The 18,164-nt window shown below is 40.9% G+C and overlaps 1 protein-coding gene across 1 annotated transcript; it reads right to left on the minus strand.

The window, feature by feature from the left end:
* Positions 1-3,818: 3,818 nt before the first annotated feature.
* Positions 3,819-10,754, minus strand: LOC121293712 (manganese-dependent ADP-ribose/CDP-alcohol diphosphatase-like). Its single transcript, XM_041216909.1, has 3 exons — positions 10,160-10,754; positions 7,486-7,608; positions 3,819-4,250 (listed from the first exon to the last, which is right to left on the minus strand). Exons 1-3 carry the CDS (start codon positions 10,752-10,754, stop codon positions 3,955-3,957), a joined length of 1,014 nt encoding a protein of 337 aa, XP_041072843.1. The 3' UTR covers positions 3,819-3,954.
* Between the last annotated feature and the right edge of the window lie 7,410 nt (positions 10,755-18,164).

Below are 18,164 nucleotides of genomic sequence, written 5' to 3' on the forward strand. Positions count from 1 at the left end.
GGACTAACGCATAAACACAGAATTTACCCTCAGTCATTCTATGCTTCCTCACAAGGTGTGCTATTGAAGTCCCCCCAGATTGCAATCAAGCAGGAATCACTGAACCAGTGAGAACATGCCCCCTTACCCTATTAGTCTCACTGTAAAAACCTTTGAAATCTGGTTACACCTTGTTGAATGATGTGTTACTGGGTTTCAGTGGCAAACTAAGTTCACAATTACTGTTTATAACCCATTTAGTCCCCGAAAAACTGATTTCATATTTGCAGAATGTCAAATGTCTCCATTATGATAAAGTTCACATTTTACATTTTTTAAAAAGTATTTTAGCATCTACCTTAATCCTATGTATAAGTCTCAATTTTTTTTTTTTGCTCTTTGTAGAATTTAATTAAAATTGAAGACTAATCAGTGTATTTTACTTCCTGATTTGCTGTGTATGAGAATACTTCAGTATGATTGGCTGCTTAGTAACCACTTTCGGAAGAAATTCATGCTACAGAGATTGCTAGGTTTTTGTTGACAGCTTTCTTTGAGTTACGTGGTCAGTGCTGTCACTTCGCTAAATCTAGGCTGGAAAGATTTTCTTTGCTATTGTTAACTTTAGAGGAAAGTGTACCCCAAAGAGAAAAAATATATACTTTTTTAAAAGCGCAAAATAGAGCACACAGACAAATGTAAGGAAAAAAATACTCACATAGGGAAATGAAATAATCTTCCAATCTCCCGAATGAAGAACTTGCATCAACTCAACATTTTATATCTCATAATGCTTCACCCAAAATGCTTCATAGCCGCTGAATCACTTTTTTAAAAGAAAGTTGCTGTTGCTATGTGAGTGTGGCAACAGGTTTGCCCGAGATTAGGTTCCACAAAAATGAGTTAAATGGTCTGTTTAAATACTCGTGGTGATGTTTGTTGAGAGGGGACAGTTGGTTTAGTCACTGGGAGAACTCCTCCTTCATATAGGGCAGAATTTTATGACAGAGGGATTTTACGTTCCTGCTGTCGTCAATGGGGTTTCGAATGTCTCGCCGCATTTTGCGGCTCTGTCCTTACCGAAACGGGGCCATCAAATTCTGCCCATAGTGTCTGGGGATGTTTATCACTCACCTGAACCACTGAAACTTTTGGTTGCTCAAAACTTCCATTACCCACATTAGGTGATGCTGCAGGCACTGCCAGAACTCCTATGATGGAGCAGGGTGGTCGTTTTGCCAGTTGGGATTGTACCCTCAAAATGGCAGGTGGTTTCTACAGCAACAATGTTGTCTTGAGAAGTTCAAAGTTGAAAGAATCACGTGTATAGTGAACAGACATATACATGAACTACATGGCAGTAACTGATTGTGCTTCATGCAGTTAGGTTATTATAAAGTGATTCGAGATGTTATGGCCTTGAAAGTTATGAGTAAATTACGTTTTTCGATTCCGTATTGGAAACTTGAAGGTGTACATTCCTGAGGAACAATTATGTATAAGTTTCACAGAATGAGGTTTAAGGTTATGTGAGGGCTTGGCATGGGCGAGGAATGAGCAGAACCAACCTTTAGGCCCACTCTAACAACTGATGGTACTGGTGGGTACTGTTTGCTTTCCAAATCACTTTATATTATCTTTTGCATCTAGTTCCACTTCTTGCTGGTAGTATGCACCATGCTGCATTATTGATCTAGGGAGGGATGCCAAATTAGGCAGGTCTCCTTGCAAACCCCCCCCCCCCAACTCCCATCTCATGCAGTTACATACCCATTTAATTATCTCTCAAACGAGGCATTTTACGAAGCACCCATTTTGCTTCCCCATTGGGTTTCTTTCCATTAACTTTACGCCTGTCACTTATTGTCGCACCTCCTTCTCAGTTTTGACAAATATCTGAAAGTGATTTTGAAGTTTGTTGAATATTTGTTTCTGTAGGCACTGTGCATACCTTGCTTTAGTTTGGATCTGCTGGGGAGCGTTTCCATTTCTCCATTGCGATCGCTCACTGCTCAAAGGCAAGATGGAATACCTATTAATGAATAATTGTTCACATGAAAATTTGAGCCAGTCCACTCATTGCTGTACTCTGGACATACAGTTGCTCTGAGGCTTCATGGCTCAATTGTGCCAGAATTGGAATTTCAGGGACCTAATGATCTAATACTGCCTTATTCTGACGTACAAGCCTTTCACTGCCTAAAATTGCATTGGACTGTCCCCACTACCCTTAGAGATGAGGGGAGGAACCTTTAAATTACAAACATATATTTGAATATTGTTGAAAAGAGAGACATGTTGCTGAAGCTTTTTGTCTTGCACTCATCAGGACAAATGCAGGAATGCCAAATACCAAATGATCACAACAATTTATGCTATAGGAGAAAAGGGTGCTGATTGGTTGGCAAGTTGACACAGATTGGCTGAGGTGTTGCCATGAAGAAAACAACAGGGAACCTTCGGCTCGCTAAGCTCCTGGGTAATTCTAAAGAAGCACAAATCTTGAACATATGTCTTTTGTTTGCAGAGAACGTGTCCCTGTGTATGAATATATGTCGCTTTTAGCAAGCATAAGTGAACCATGTTATGAGCTGGACTGATTATCTTAAATTGGTTGTTAGGGTAGCTATTAGTGCACTCAGGATTGTTGAGTAAGAGCTTCCCAATTGCATAATTACATCTAACAGCGGACATTTAGTTTTAGGATTTGCAAGCGCAGGCTGGTTGATTACGGTCTGTATTCTACCTATTATGAATAATCAAAGGAACATGCTGCTTGATTCAATCAGCTATATATTTTATTTCATCGACCCTTTTCCAAATGGGGACCAGTTGCTCATTAGTAGAAATTCAGTTGTCAATCCAAAATTTTGACCTATATCATTGGACACTTTCGATTTGAATTTACTGGTTATCCTTCTCAATCTATAATGGTTGTATTATCAAACAAACAATGGCCTAATATTAGTTAAAGAATAGACTTATTACTGTACTGTGGAGTGACAAGCTACATGAAAAACAGAATGAATATATGTGTTACCAGGAAGGAACAACAAGAACTATGCGTTTTGTTTGAAGTACTCGCTATAAAAATATTAATTGTTAAAATGTTCGCTGTTAAATGCTATTTTTTTTTTACTGCAAATGCCCTATTAAGAGTCACCCTCCTGTACACTGACATGCAGAAAGAGACCCAGAGTGTATCAATCTGCATGGCCATAGCCATGATTCTGGATTCACCTGAGAGTTGACTGCGAGTCATTCCCCAAGTGGAACCCACGTGACCACTTTAAACAACATTTTAAAATTTCTAGGGAAAGATGGAAAATTTTGCATTTTTACAGTTGCTTTCAGGACCTCAGGATGTTCCCAAAGCACTTAACATCTACTTTTGAAATGTGGTCACTATTTTAATGTAGGAAGCGCAGCAGACAAGTTCCCACAAACAGTAATCAGGTAATGACCAGATAATCTGTTTTTGGTTAGTGATGTTGGTTCAGGGATAAGTATTGACCAGGACATTGGAAGAGCTTTGCTGCTCTTCCAACAGGCCATTGGTTTAATTTGCATCCGAAAGGTAGCACTTCTGACAGTGCAGCACTAGTACTGATTGGTCAGATAAGACTGTGTGCTGTAGCTTCTTGAATGGGACTTGAATCAAAACCTTTTGGATTAGTGATAGGATTGAGCAAGAAACTTGGAAAATATGAGTTAAAATTTGATTATGAAGAATGCAAGGCCAGAAATCACATATTAATTCTTTCATGGCTATTCACATGAATTTGAAATAAAGACACAGAGATTCTGATGTAAAAAAAACAACATTGCACCTACCGGATCTGAAATTTTATTCTGTATCTGCTATTATACATAACAAGTCATGATCTAATTTTGATCACACCTACCACTTTTCACATTACAGTCATATGGTGCAGGATATTAACATATGTACAATGTTTTAACGTATGAATTGATTCAGATTTGTTTGTAACGTAGAATCCTGTCCTGAATCCTGCCTCTTCCCCTTAAGATCATTCTGTCATTGTATACATACATAGTCCCAAAAGCATAGCTCCCTGGTGAAGTTTCAATCACACCTTCAAAGGTAAGATGGTGAATTCCATGATCATCCAAGTGGTAGCCACCATCATGGTCATGTCCTGCTAGAAAACACACTACACTTGTGTGTGCGTGCAACACTGAGAGGATCTCATCATAGTTCCAGGCAACACCTTCTGAATTTGTAGAATTTGGATGGATTGGAACATGAGCTGCAATAAGAAAACAAAGACTTTGTCTGCTCAGATATACGAAATTGTCAGCGATCAAATCCAGGCAGCCTACCATTTGAGGATACTGGATTCGAAAGTTGTGGCTTCAGATATCACACAAGAAAGCTGATGTGGATCATAATTCTGGTTTGATTGGATAGTGATTTTCAGGAAATGTCTGCAGGCATTGGTGGGTGTGTATGGACTTTACTGCATGAAAGGTTATCCCTATGACCTATTACTTCTTCTGTTAGTGCTCTATTTTCTGCAACGGTTCAATATAAATTAAACAAATCATTTAATAGGGTTATATTTGATAAAAGCTAATGGAATGCTGGCCTTTATATCTAGAGGACTAAAAGGATAGAAGTCATGTTTCAGCTATACAAAGACCTGTTTAGGCCACACCCCACTGTGAGCAGTTCCAAGTACCGCACCTCAGGAAGGATATATTTGAAGGGAGTACAGTGTAAGTTTACAAGAACGATACTTGGACCGCAAGGATTGAATTCTGAGGAGAAATTGCACAAGCTAGGGTTGTATTCCCTGAAATTTAGGAAATTAAGGGGTACTTTGACATTTTCAAAGAGTTAAGGGAAACAGATAGGGTAGATAGACAGAACCTTTATTCTGGCTGGGGAAACCAGGACCAGAGGGCATTGTGTAATAGTTAGAGCAAAGCCTTTCAGGAGTGGAGAAAGGAAACACACTGGGTGGTAGAAGTTTGGAACACTCTTCCATGAACAGCAACTGATGCTACATCAATTTAAATTTGAAATCTGAGGTTGATAGATTTCTGTTATCCAAAAGTATTAAGGGGCAAGGGAGCTATATGGAGTTGGAGTGCACATTAGGCATGATCTCATTGAATGTCAAACACAGATGAGAGGATAATTAGCCTACTTGTATTCCAATATTCAAAGCAGAGGTCGATAGATTTCTAGATACCAATGACAGTGAGGGATAAGGGCAGAGTGCGGGAATATGGCGTTGAGGTGGAAGATCAGCAGTGATCTAGTTAAATGGAGGAGCAGGCTCGAGGGGCCAAATGGCTTACTCCTGTTCCTATGTTGCCATAATCAAAGATAAGTTATTGTTACCTTGACAAGTAGGGAAAATAGGCTCAGATACGAATGACAGTCCACAATGATTAATGTAATGCTGTAAAGAACAAAATTTGACAAAAATGTGCAATGCCTTTCGAGGCAAATCATAGTCTTTGTTCAATTAGGTGGAAATAGGTAGTGCCTGATTTTTGGCCCAGTATCTGTGATGCTCAGTTCTCTATCTACATGGCAAATGGAAGATCCATCTACAACAGGTGAACACTTTATCACTGCTTGCACATTCCACAGACACTCATCTGCAGGATGCCAAGTGCTCAGATTGTGAAGACTAACAAGTTAAACTGGAATTCACTTAAAGGCTAAAAAAGTGCAAGCTTAAGTGTTTTGGGTCCATTTCTGGGGGATTTTGGTTTGTTCATCATCCTCTGCTGACACTCAGACTCTCACAAGCATTTGTGCTAATTGTTCTTAATCTTTGGCCTTTTTGTTGTAAGCATCGATGTTACTGTCATAGGGTCAATTTTACAATCTACAGACATGGAAAAATGATGAATTGTATCAGCTAAACATTACGAGATTTCTTCCATCCTGCTCTTCTTGACCTAGGTGGATGTTCATTGTCAGCCCAAGATGTCTCAATTAAAATAACAATCAGGAATTCATATCCCAAAATAGTTAACTCTTACTGTTAGATTGTCCACTTGAACTGTAATAAACACCCAAAAGCACAATTATGGACTTATCACCAAATTTAATATAGTTGGAGAGAGCATTTTGAATAATGCAACAATTGGGGAAAAAACTACTGGCCTGTTACTGGTGGAGGTGGTGGTTAGAAAAATTCAAAGTCATGAATTAAATGCATCACCAAGAAATGTAAAAATGTATTGACTAATGTACAATTTATCTTTATAACATTGAAATGAATGCTCTAGATTCACCTATGGGTCCAGTGATGCTACCTGCAGAGTGCTGACTCTGTCCTTAGTAAATTGACCTCATCCCATAAAGTGAGGACAGCTCATTTATGTAACTTCTTGATGCCCCCACAGCACGTAACATGATTGAACAGTGTTGAGGGGGAGCATTGGGGTGATGGTGTGGAGGGAGGGTGTTGGGGGGGGGGGGGTGTGGGGGGGAGTTGGTGGGGGGAGGTGTGAAGGAGGAAAGACTTCAGGTGCCAACAGTCAGTTAATGGTTGGTGAGCGCTGGGAGCCTGCCCTGGTACAAATGGGTTGGGACATCAGATCCACTGGACGAGGGATTGTTTTTCTTGTTTGGGGTTCCTCTCCAGTTATCAAACCAAATATGTACTGTGTGGCTGTAACATTCTCAGATGCTCCAGATATGTTATGGAAATACCCTTTCATTGTTATTCTCTCTGGGACATAATGAGGCCAATGCACATTATATGTACAGAGCCTTTAGGGCTGGATGGTTTGGGTAAATAAAAGGCCCCTTCTTCACCCAACAAGCATTGCTTTATTGACCTCTGTAAGTTTTAGATTTTCCTCTTTTGAAGACCTTAGGGTATTCTGGGGGTGGGGGAGGGGCAGGGGGAGAGGGTGGGGGCAGAGGGTGATGAACAATATTCCTCAAGTTGTAACTACTTAACACCAGAAATGACTGATTTCAGAAAAACAAAAAGCCAGCAAAGGAAAATAAAAGGTTCTAGGTGTGCTATTGTATATCATCAGAACATCTTAAAATGTTAAAGAGGTTACATTAAAGGGAAAATAAGGTTAGCGAAATCATGATGATTTCAGTAGTTAAAAGTGTCACGAAACTCCGAACAAGTAAGGGAACATTTCCTCTCCTTGATGTGTGTAACAAGATTACAACCTCACTTACAAGGAACATACTTACAGTTTTATTACACTGAGCTCATCAGCACCTGCACCCCCACCTTCCCAAACCCAGTCACAACCACTGACCCCCACAACTCCTGCCCACCAAACCCCCCCAACCACACACCCCCTGCCCTGCCCCCCAAGCATTTAAGTCAAAGCTTTCATTATGATGCTATACAATCAAATACTGATCTCCCAGTGTGCTGACTTTTGGTTCTAGTCACGTCTCTAATATTGTATTATTGGTATTATCTTGTAAGCCTATATTTTGAACCAAAAATTCTGAGCTCGTATGTATTTTGCTTAGCCTTCACTTACCAGCAATTGTAACCTTTTCCTGGTTATTATCTGAGAATGTTAGTACTTTGTTCAGCCAGTCCAACTGCTCTTGACTGAAACCTCCATTGAATGCCACAAAGCGTTTATTCAGACCAGTGAGGCCTATTAATGAAATATTTTAGAGCTTTTCATTTCTCAAATTGTAATGATTTCAAACATTTGAAAGCACACCACAGATTTCTGAAATACTGTTAGGAAACTCTCAATTCAATATCTTTAGCTGTTTTTTAAATATACATTCTTCCCGAAATTTTACCCATGTGTCCACATGAAGTCATTCAGCAAGATGCTACAACGGTCATTATTGTTTCACTGAAATTCCATAGGACTTTGTCCCTGTTCGATACTTCTGAAACCAAACTTGATAAAGATCAAAGCTGCATAGCTCTGTATGCTCGTCCTCGGTGGGAGTGAGACAGAAGGGCTGAAATACAACCTGCGAATATGATACACCACATATTCTTTCTTCTCTTAACACTATCCCAACAACCATAAGAACATAAGGAATAGGAGCAGGAATAGACCATATGATCCTTTCAGCCTCTTTCAGTAAGATCCCGGCTGATCCTGGGCTTCAACACTTTCCCGCCTGCTCCACATGTCCCTTGATTCCCTGAGGGGCCAAAAACCTGTCTATCTCAGCCATAAATATGCTCAGTGTTGGAGCATCCATACCCCTCTGGGTAAAAGAATCTCAAAGATTCACAACAATTTGATTGAAGAAATTTTTGTGGACAGGATATACCTGGGCAGTTTTCCACATTGCTGGGTAGATGCCAGCATTGCAGTTGCACTGGAACAGCTTGGCTAGGGGCGCACCAAGTTCTGGAGGGCAATTCTTCAGTATTATTGCTGTAATATTCTCCGAGCCCATAGCCTTTTCACTACCCAGTGCCTTCAGCCGTTTCTTGATATCACATGGAGTGAATTGAATTGGCTTAAGGCTGGCATCTGTGATGCTGGGATCCAACGGAGGAGGCCGAGAGGGAACATCCAACTTGGTACTTCAGGCTGAAGATTATTGCTAATGCTTCAGCCTTGTCTTTTGCACTGATGTGCTGGGCTCCCCCCGGGGGAGGGGATGAGGATATTTGTGGTAAATAGTTGTTTAGCTCTAATGCATGCTGCTTTCGCTATTTGGCATGCAAGTAGTCCTGTGTTGTAGCTTCACCAGGTTAACACCTCACCTTTTTTTTAGGCATGCCCTCCTGCACTCTTCATTGAACCAGGGTTGGTGCCCCCAGCTTGATGGTAATGGTAGAGTGGGGGATATCCTGGGCCATGAGGTTACAGATTGTTGTTGTATACAATTCTGCTGCTGCTGATGGCCCACAGCACCCCATGGATGCCCAATCTTCAGTTGCTAGATCTATTTGAAATCTATCCCATTTAGCATGGTGGTAGTGCTACACAACGCGATAGAGGCTATCATCAATGTACAGATGGGACTTTGTCTCCACAGGACTGTGTGATGGTCACTCCGACCAATACTGTCATGGACAGATGCATCTGCGGCAGGCAGGTTGGTGAGGATGAGGTCAAGTAGGTTTTTCCCTTGTGTTGGTTCCCTCACCATCTGCTTCAGACCCAGTCTAGCAGCTATGTCCTTTAGGACTTGGCCAGCTGAGTCTGTAGTGGTGCTACCGAGCCATTCTTGGTGACGGACGTTGAAGTCCCCCATCTTCAGCGCTTTCTCCAAGCGGTGTTCTAAATGGAGAAGTACTGATTCATCAGCTGACGAAGGTTGGTTGGCAGGCGGGGTATGGCGGTTTAGGTGGTAATCGGCAGATTTCTTTGCCCATGTTTCACCTGATGCCATGAGCCTTCATGGAGTCCAGAGTCAATGTTGAGAACTCCCAGGGCAACTCCCCTCCGATTGTTGACCACTGTGCCGCCACCTCTGGTGGGGCCAGGACATACCCAGGGGTGGTGATGGTGGTGTCTGGGACATTGTCTGTGAGATATGATTCTGCGAGTATGACTATGCCAGACTGTTGCTTGACTAGTCTGTGAAACTGTTCTGCCAATTTTGACACAAGCCCCCAGATGTTAATAAGGAGGGCTTTCCAGGGTTGATAGTGCTGGGTTTGTCATTATCGTTTCCAGTGCCTAGGTCGATGCTGGGTGATCCATCCGATTTCGTTCCTTTTTGCTTCAACTGAGTGTCTTGCTAGGCCATTTCAGTGGGTGGTTAAGAGTCAACTACCTTGCTGTAAGTCTGAGTCACAAATAGGCCAGACCAGGTAAGCATGGCAGATTTCCTTCCCTAAAGGGCATTGGTAAACCAGATGTGTTTTTACAACAATCGAAAATGGTTTCATGGTCACTATTACCAAAACTAGCTTCTTAAATCCAGATTTATTAATTGAATTTAAATTCCACCAGCTGTGGTGGGATTCAAATCCATTAGTCTGGGCCATTGGGTTACTAGTACAGTGACATCACCACTATGCCACCACCTTTATGGATGACATGCCCAGCCTTAAGAAAAATGCATGAAAATTGTTGCTAAAAAAAATGAAATATACAATAATGCATTCTGGAATTATAAAACTAGCATTAATTAGAGGTTCAAAATTGATATTTTAATATTGGAAATCAAAAAAATAAAGGTTACCCAATACTGCTGTATATGAATGTAACCTTACATTACCTTTTGAGCTATTAAAATCTTCATTTTTGTTGAAAGTCTTCAGTTTCTCCATTGAGTAATGATGTTTCTTGCTGGAATATTTCCTTCCCAGAATGCTGAGATCGTATGAGTCAGTGATTATGAATCGAAACTTAGGAAAAGGACTAAAATGGTAGCCATAAAAAGCCTCATGATCATCAGGGTTGGACAGTGTCTTATCACCGCTCTCCAGCTTACCCAGGTGCTTGCTACTGAGAGCTGATTTATGCAGCAGTTCCCTGTCAAAGTTATAAAATTCATGGTTTCCCCAGATATGGTGCACAGGAGACGTACACTTTGTAAATTCATTTATTACCACTTGAAGTGCATCTTTTGAGGACTTTAGCTGTGAATTGCAGCCATCAATGACATCACCAAGCTGCAGAATAAACCTGGGAGTGATGGGTTCTTCATTCCATTCCATGACAGCACTGCTCAACAGATGGAGGCTGTTCCTATAGTAACGCCTCTTTGTGCGTGTGTCATTGTAACCATTATCTGCATCGGCGTATTGAATGTCTGCTATGACTCCAAAACTAAAGTTCCATTTTTTAGCCTCATCTGCTTCAGTTGCCATTCTTTCAATAGCTTAAAGTCCATATACTTTGCCACCATCTGAAACATATAAAACTTCGGTTTAAACATGGCTCAGTTCTAATGCAAGTTCATTGAATCGTTATTGTGAAGTTTTCTTTGCTCATACAGTGATACATTGGTAAAAGATCTACTAATAATTGAGTGCTTTGATACCAGAGCCACATTTTCAAATCACCTCCCTCCATCTTAAGAGCCAGGTCCAGAAGCTCCATGTGTCCAAACTCACTCGTTTCCAAGACGTTTTTCCATGTTCTATTAAAAGGCAGTCGAATAGGTGACACATAAAACATTTATGATGAAAAGTAAGATGCAGAGCATCAATGGTAATGCAGCCATAGGCCTGGACTTTTCCCACGTCGGGCGGGCTTGGCGGGAGTGGTCGTGGAACTGACCGCCAACTGTCATCGGCTCCGCACCGCCATTTTACGAGGACAGGCCAAGTAAGGCCCACCCAGCGTAATACGCGAGCAGTAGCGCTCAGTGCTACCTGTGCGGGCGCGGGTAGGAGGGAGAGTGGGTCCAACGCTCTTTCGCACATGTGTGCGTAAAAGTGCTTCAATCTCCCTGAGGCAGCTCCGTGCCTCTGGGATATTGAAGTGCCTCCGAAATAAATAAATAAATGGAATAAAAATTTAATGAAGCAGGTCCCCTCTGAAATGGGGCATGTTTTTATAGTTCAGAATTTGAATTTAAATTTCAACATCTGCCGTGGTAGGATTCAAACCCAAGTCACCAGAGCAGGTCTCTGGATTACTAGCCCAATGACAATACCACTATGAAACCAACTTCCCTTCAATATTCAAGAAGAAAATAATGTGGCATATTTCAGACAAGAAATCAATTAAAGAACATTTTAAACAGTGAGATTCTGAACAGAGTTGGTAAAATAAGCTGATATTTGAAAAGATGGAGTTCAAGTGGAAAAGATCTTATAAAGGAAAACAGGCTTTTGGATTTAATATGTTAGGGATACTGAGTACAAAATGAATTTCTACAATACTGGTTAACCTGGTACTTGCTGGAGTACAATGTACACCCATTGTACACCCAAGGTACACCCATTGTTTAGGCATACAGGAAGCATGGAAAAATCACAACAAAGAATCATTAGGATAAAAGGTTACAGATATGAAGTCAGAACTGAAAAATAGGAGCACAGAAGGGGAACAGAGATTTTTTTTTAAATGAAGGTTTTTGAGGTGGCAAGTAGAGAAAGGCATTTTTCACTGGTTAATAAAATGGTAAACAAGGGACACAGACTCAAGATTATCAATAGAAGAATAAAGGGGAATGTCTTTCACACAGAAGATTATAAGAACACGATATCCAGACAGTCCATCAGGTCAGATTTCTGTATTGTCACCAGATGTTTGTGCTTGTTCCATATTTGTTGACTTGCTGACACACTGGGCTTGAAATTCAGGCGTTTAAAATAACGGGCAGACAATCCCCAGTGCTAGTTTTACAACTGGGTAGCAAGTTGAATATCTACCCCATTATTTGTTATTATATGCCAATTTAAAACAAAACCTTCTGCAATAATAGCACTGACATTGTTTGGGTAGTTAAAACTGCCTTTTTAACGAATTTAAGAGAGGAAAATTCAAAAATGGGAGCCAGTACCAGTGACAGCAATTCAGATCTGGCTGTCTGAGGCCACTTTGAAAAAGAAAAATGCAGCTTTGTGCATATTGTTGATTGCTTTGGACCTACGTGCGTTATTTTTAAAACCCCAGTTAAATAGAAGAGGGTATCACAAAGCAATTATATCCTCTAGGGGTTCAGGTGACAGTTATAATGAATGGTTGAAGATGCCATCTGGATCACCAAATGCATAAGAGAATTGAGTGCAGACAACAGAGGGAGCAACTAGGCCTTTGGTGTTATATCAGTTGAATCTAGTTGGTTCCTGCTTCATGTCCTATGATCCAAGATGATTGAACCTGTACCCCAGGCTCACATGCAGCCTTTAAGAGAGGAACTTAGTGTTCTCTTCTCATGCAGTATAAATTGTTGTTCCATTTGTTGTTGGAAATCTTACAATCTGTCCTTCTGAGTGCAAGATGAAGAGCTTAGACAGCATGTCTCTTTTCCAGCAATAGTCAATTCAGTGTTACTTGTAGTACTTCAATTCTGTAACATTGGGGATTTGGAAAGCTCTATTTTTAGCACTGTTGCCTTACTAGATAAATCCATATTAGAATACCATGATCTAGCTCTATCTAAAGTTTGAGATATATGAATGCAGGGATTTAAACATTATAAAATCAATTTCCCACTTCAGAACCCATGGGTATAGGTTGGTGGAGAGAAGTCTGTACTGCAACTTCAGTCGTAAGCTCTCTAAAGTTTTTATTTCATTCTTTAACTTTAACGGCGTGAAGTCATGAACTGGTTGTGCCCGCATGATTTTAAGTGCCCACTGTCTTCTCTCTGCTGTTCGGCCTGGCTACCGGAAAAAGAAACTTGCCCAAACAAGCGGCCCAGCCAGGACTTGTGTCAGGGTACCCGTGTCGCCCAGGAGTTGGCTCATCTCTACCCATAGGTTTGCCTACATAAAACATTGCGCATAAAATGATGCACTTCCAAATCTGCATCCCTGCTTAAAATACTGCACTCCTGAGACCATTTCATCCTGTGAAGTGATTTGAAGAGGTTCAGCGCGATAAAGCGCTATATACATCAAGATATCAAGATGATCTAATTATACACGCGCAGCGCAGTCTTAGTTAAACCAAACCCGCGAGTTTCATTGAATACAGAGAAAAATGGACTGTGCGCCTATTGTAGCTCCTTGGGCATATAGACCGTCTCCCGCTTCTGAACTGTACCTGCCGCAGAATGCCTCTTGTTGTTTGTACGAGAAATAGCTGGCGATCCGGTAACAGTCCGCAATCTCTAAACGGATAACAGTCAGCAAATTTCCGCCAATGTCAGGGTGCAGAAAACTTACACAGTGGATCCTTCACCGCTAAGCCAGGCAGGGAACTTGATCTTTTAGACACAGTACCAAACTCAACATTTCTATTGATTCTACTGCAGAGGTTTATACGAGGGAAACCCATGTACATCATTTCCGCCAACTGGACAAATTGCAGCAGACTGCTAAGATCCTAACAGCAGCTATTTTCTTTCCAGATGAGGGCTGATAGTGGTGCGATCAACTACACACATTTTCTCTTCATCTTAATTTATATATTTTTTTGTCTTCCAGAGAGCTTGAGATTTATTTGCCCTACCTTTCATCTATGTGAGAACATATTTTGACTGTACCTGAACTATCTTCTCAAAAGACATCCCCTTGTTCGGTTACAGTCTTGCCTGCCAACCTTTGACTCCAAATTATCAGGATCAGAACTATTCTTACCGCGTTGAAGTCGGTTTACCCCCAATTAATTATCACTGTGGATTACTCCTCCTTTTCCATAGCCAACCTAAATCGTGATACAATGATCACTGTCCCCAAACCATTCCCCTATGATACTTGATCAACTTGGCCTACCTCATTCCCCAGAATCAGGTCTATCAGTGTTATTGGACTTCTTATTGGACTGCAAATATAGGCTTGTAATAGGCTTACAATGGAATGGCAATTGAGTCAGATTTAGGGGGCGGGTGGTGGGGGATGGGGGTGTCGGGCCTGGGGTTTGTCGGAGTGTGAGCAGGGATCAGGCTTGGGGTGGGGTTTCAGGCTGGGGGTTGGTGTCACGTCTGGGTCGGGTCACGCTGGCAGGTGGAAGGGTCAGGTTGGGCCGATGGGGTAATGGGTGGTGGGGGGGAGCCCCCGGTGAAGTCAGAGGGGGTAGTCGGGAATGGTAGTGGGGGGATGGGGTGGAGTCTCATGGCTGAATTGAGGGGGGGGGGGGTGGTGGTGATAGTGGGGGGTTGGGGTGTTAGCAAGAGGTGGGGGTGGGGGTTCTGTGGGCAGTCGGTGGGGTGGGGGTTGGGGGTAGCGGATTCCCATGGGGGTTTGGGGTGGGTTAGTGCCCTAGTTGCCCAGAAGCTAGAAGAGGTTTTAATTCTAACTTCCTCTGGGTAACTATTGCTGTATGACTGTTAGAATCATCTGAAGTTTGCAATTTAGATTGAATTATCAGATAGTTGCCAGGGCAGGACAATTGTCCAAAGGAAGTTTGAACTTCTCAAACAATTGCTATGCCATTATTTCGGAACTTCTGGGATTGCCGGGGGGGTGGGGTGGGGGGTCCCAATGCGTCTTTGGGGTGCCCCCCAAATATACTGCTCCAGAGCTTGGAAGTTACAGACCATACTGCTGTAGAAAATTCTCCTGAACAGACTCTTATGAATGCTTGCCTCTGCCCTTTACGCCACTACTATTCCAGTCCATATTCTGATAATTAAAGTTTCCTCATTATAACTATTCTATAATTCTGGCACCTCTCTCTCCTTGCAATCTTTTTCCTCTATATCTTTTCCACTAGTTAGTAACCAGAGACTACACTGAGAAATGTAATTGCACCTTTTTTGTTCCTTAAGCTCTAGCCAAATAGATTATATTCTTGAACCCTCTGGACATTCTTTCCCTCCAGCACTAAAATGTTTTCCTTATTCAATTCTACAACCCCTCCCCCTGCCTAACTTTCCAGAATACCTTGTATTCAGGAATATTTAATACCTAGACCTTCTTTGAACCATGTCTCCCTTAATGGCACATTCTGCATCATAGCTCCAAGCAGCTCTCTACACCTGCAACTCACCAATCTTATTTACCACATTCCAGCTTAAGGGGGTAAGTAATAAAGTCTACATTAGGGTTACTGTGCATGTACGTGAATGCACGGACTTTATTACTTTCCCCCCTTAAGCTGAACTCACATAATACCTTACTACTCTGGTGCTATCTGCCTCTCCCAGTGTTCAGCGCACCTTGGTATTCCTCTCTATTATTGCCTCCTGGTTCCCAAATCTAAATTCCTTTTTAAAGATCTAAATTTGCACTTATTGCATGCATACCAGTCTACTAAACCTCAAAAGGATGACAAATGGCTGCAAAATAGTGACCCATTTTCCCCTCACAAAAGAAGAACTGATATTTTTTTTTGTAAAAGAAAAAAGCTCTAGGTAAAGACCTGCTTGAATGTGAGCTGAATTAAGTTAAATTCATCTCCATTAAATTGGATTTCAGGATTTTCATTGGTCTTTTGGCATCTTATTATCAACCCCAGTAGCCTCATGCAAGTTTGGAGAACATATATGATGACACTGGAGTATCAAATGTGTGTGACTCGTGAATGAACACATATTATACAGTTACATTGTGATGGGAGACTTTTTTGTATAAATATTTCAGTATCATAGTTTCTAACGTAATTTACAGCTTATAATTGAGCCATGTTGCAGTATGGATGGGTAAGGTAAGCTATCAAAAGGGACATAACATTTTTGATTAGGCAAAAACAAAAGAGAATCAGGTTACGAGAAAGTGCTTTCTGACAGGTTTGGAATCCCTGCCCTGGACCGGCAATCTTCTTCCACTTTTAGAGCCAGGCTTTCTGTGTTGCTGACAGAATTTGCCCCGTTAACAATCTCAGATGAATTTATTGCACCTTTCTTTTCTGGAGAAGGTGCTTTACAAATTTGGGTTTCACGAGATACTGTCCTGGGTTCAGCGTTGCTAGTCTCCCTCGTCAATTGGATCCCACATCTCTTACAATCAGGCCTTTCTTTGCTCTACTTCCCAAGGACCTACAGGAGCTAGAACCATGTAACTTGCTATATGAACGGGATACATTAATCCTGGATGTGCCACGTGCAGTTCTCCAAATGGTGACTAGATCAACATTTAAGTGAGACAAATATAAATTGTCAATCTGTTTATTTTTAGGGATCACTAGAATCAATTTTCAGTCAGTTCAACTATACTCATTTTTTAATGTGATAGATTAATTAACACTTCTATCAATTTGAGAAAATATTCTAAAATTTCTCATCTTTTGCTTATCAAATAACAAATTCACATACATCCCACCTGTTACATTAACAGCTACGCTGTGTATTTACACACAGTGCCAAGGTCGCTGATGTGATGCACATACACTTTGGTCCCAATTGATGTAGGACAATAAATTATTGTGCGATTTCTTTTAATATAAAGTACAGCTGATGTCAAGTTTTATTTCCTAGACAGGTATGGAGCAAGAAGAGCAGTGTATAAACAGTTACCAAACTAATTGTCCCTTGGAGACCAAGGCCATCAACTCAGGTTACAGAAATCAAGGTTTACAACTGCCTTCCTATTTTTTTTAATTTTCCACTCAATAGCAGGTAAGCAGTGAAAGCTGGAATAAACATAGATTTTTCTATTTTACTATGAACTTTTTGAAAGAATCATGTGGTTAAGTGGGAGTCTGATGGTGAGACCCATCAGCACTGTTTGTGAATTATTATCTAGCTCAAATGCACTCTAATTCCCATGCTTGTTTTGAGCTTTAGTCATATTCAAAATACAAATTGAATTTACTCCTTTCTTCAAATTTACTCATTTTTTGGGTCCAATTTCCACCCCCCAAAATATTTTCTCTTATGATACTTAAAAATAATTTAATAACAGCCTTTTTATGCAAATAAAACATGGCTTTAAAAGTTCCAACTTAGCCTTCAAACAAGTAACAAATATAATGAATTTACAATATTTAACACTGTGCAACACAGAAACGACAAAGATGCCATACTGACCCAAATAATGAGCCAAGTAGAATCTTTCTCATCAATACTTGCTGAATTTGATCCACCTTGAGCAGAGAATGTGCCTGACTGCCTTACTTTCCCTATCTACTCTATTCAGACTCCTGATAATACTGAGTAACTGTATCAAATCTTCTCTTCTCCAAGGAAAACAAGGCCAACTTCTCTAATTTATCTAACTGAAACAAATCTCACTTAAAGCCAGCCAGCTTTGTATTTATATTCTCTAGTTCCACTACCTAGTTTAATTGTAATAAGTATAAAAGACTTGGATTATGTTCCTTCCTAACCATAATTTCTTTAATTGGAAAATGTTGACTTCTGAGTAGCTCCATATAGTTTTCAGCCTTTTCCCTCTTCTCTGAACCCTCTAAACTGCATCAGAATTCAGTGGAGTGAAAAATATCCTCACCAAGGAAACAAGTATTCTCTAGCAGCGTCTCATTATTTGATCAACCTTATTAGTAGTCTCACGATGACAAGATATCTTGCAGTGTTTGAAAAGCATAAAGCTTTACTCCTTCCTACCTCAGCACATGGGCACCTGGCCATTGTGGGCTTATGGAAAAATGGTCTGAGCTCTGGCCAGGTTTCAAATGGGAGCTTAATTACTGACATGTTTTGATGTATACACTTAAGTGAAGCTAAAGAAATAACCAAATTGGACATTCATATTGGGGGGGGA

Source organism: Carcharodon carcharias, chromosome 22 (assembly GCF_017639515.1).
Source record: "Carcharodon carcharias isolate sCarCar2 chromosome 22, sCarCar2.pri, whole genome shotgun sequence".
Classification (NCBI taxonomy): Eukaryota; Metazoa; Chordata; class Chondrichthyes; order Lamniformes; family Lamnidae; genus Carcharodon; species Carcharodon carcharias.

Excerpts from the sequence above, each read along its gene's own strand:
- LOC121293712 (XM_041216909.1), bottom strand. The coding sequence starts at position 10,754 with ATGGCAACTGAAGCAGATGAGGCTAAAAAATGGAACTTTAGTTTTGGA. Across the intron at positions 7,609-10,159 it reads AGATTTTAATAGCTCAAAAG|GCCTCACTGGTCTGAATAAA; the intron begins GTAATGTAAGGT and ends TTTCATTAATAG. Across the intron at positions 4,251-7,485 it reads GGAAAAGGTTACAATTGCTG|CTCATGTTCCAATCCATCCA; the intron begins GTAAGTGAAGGC and ends TTCTTATTGCAG.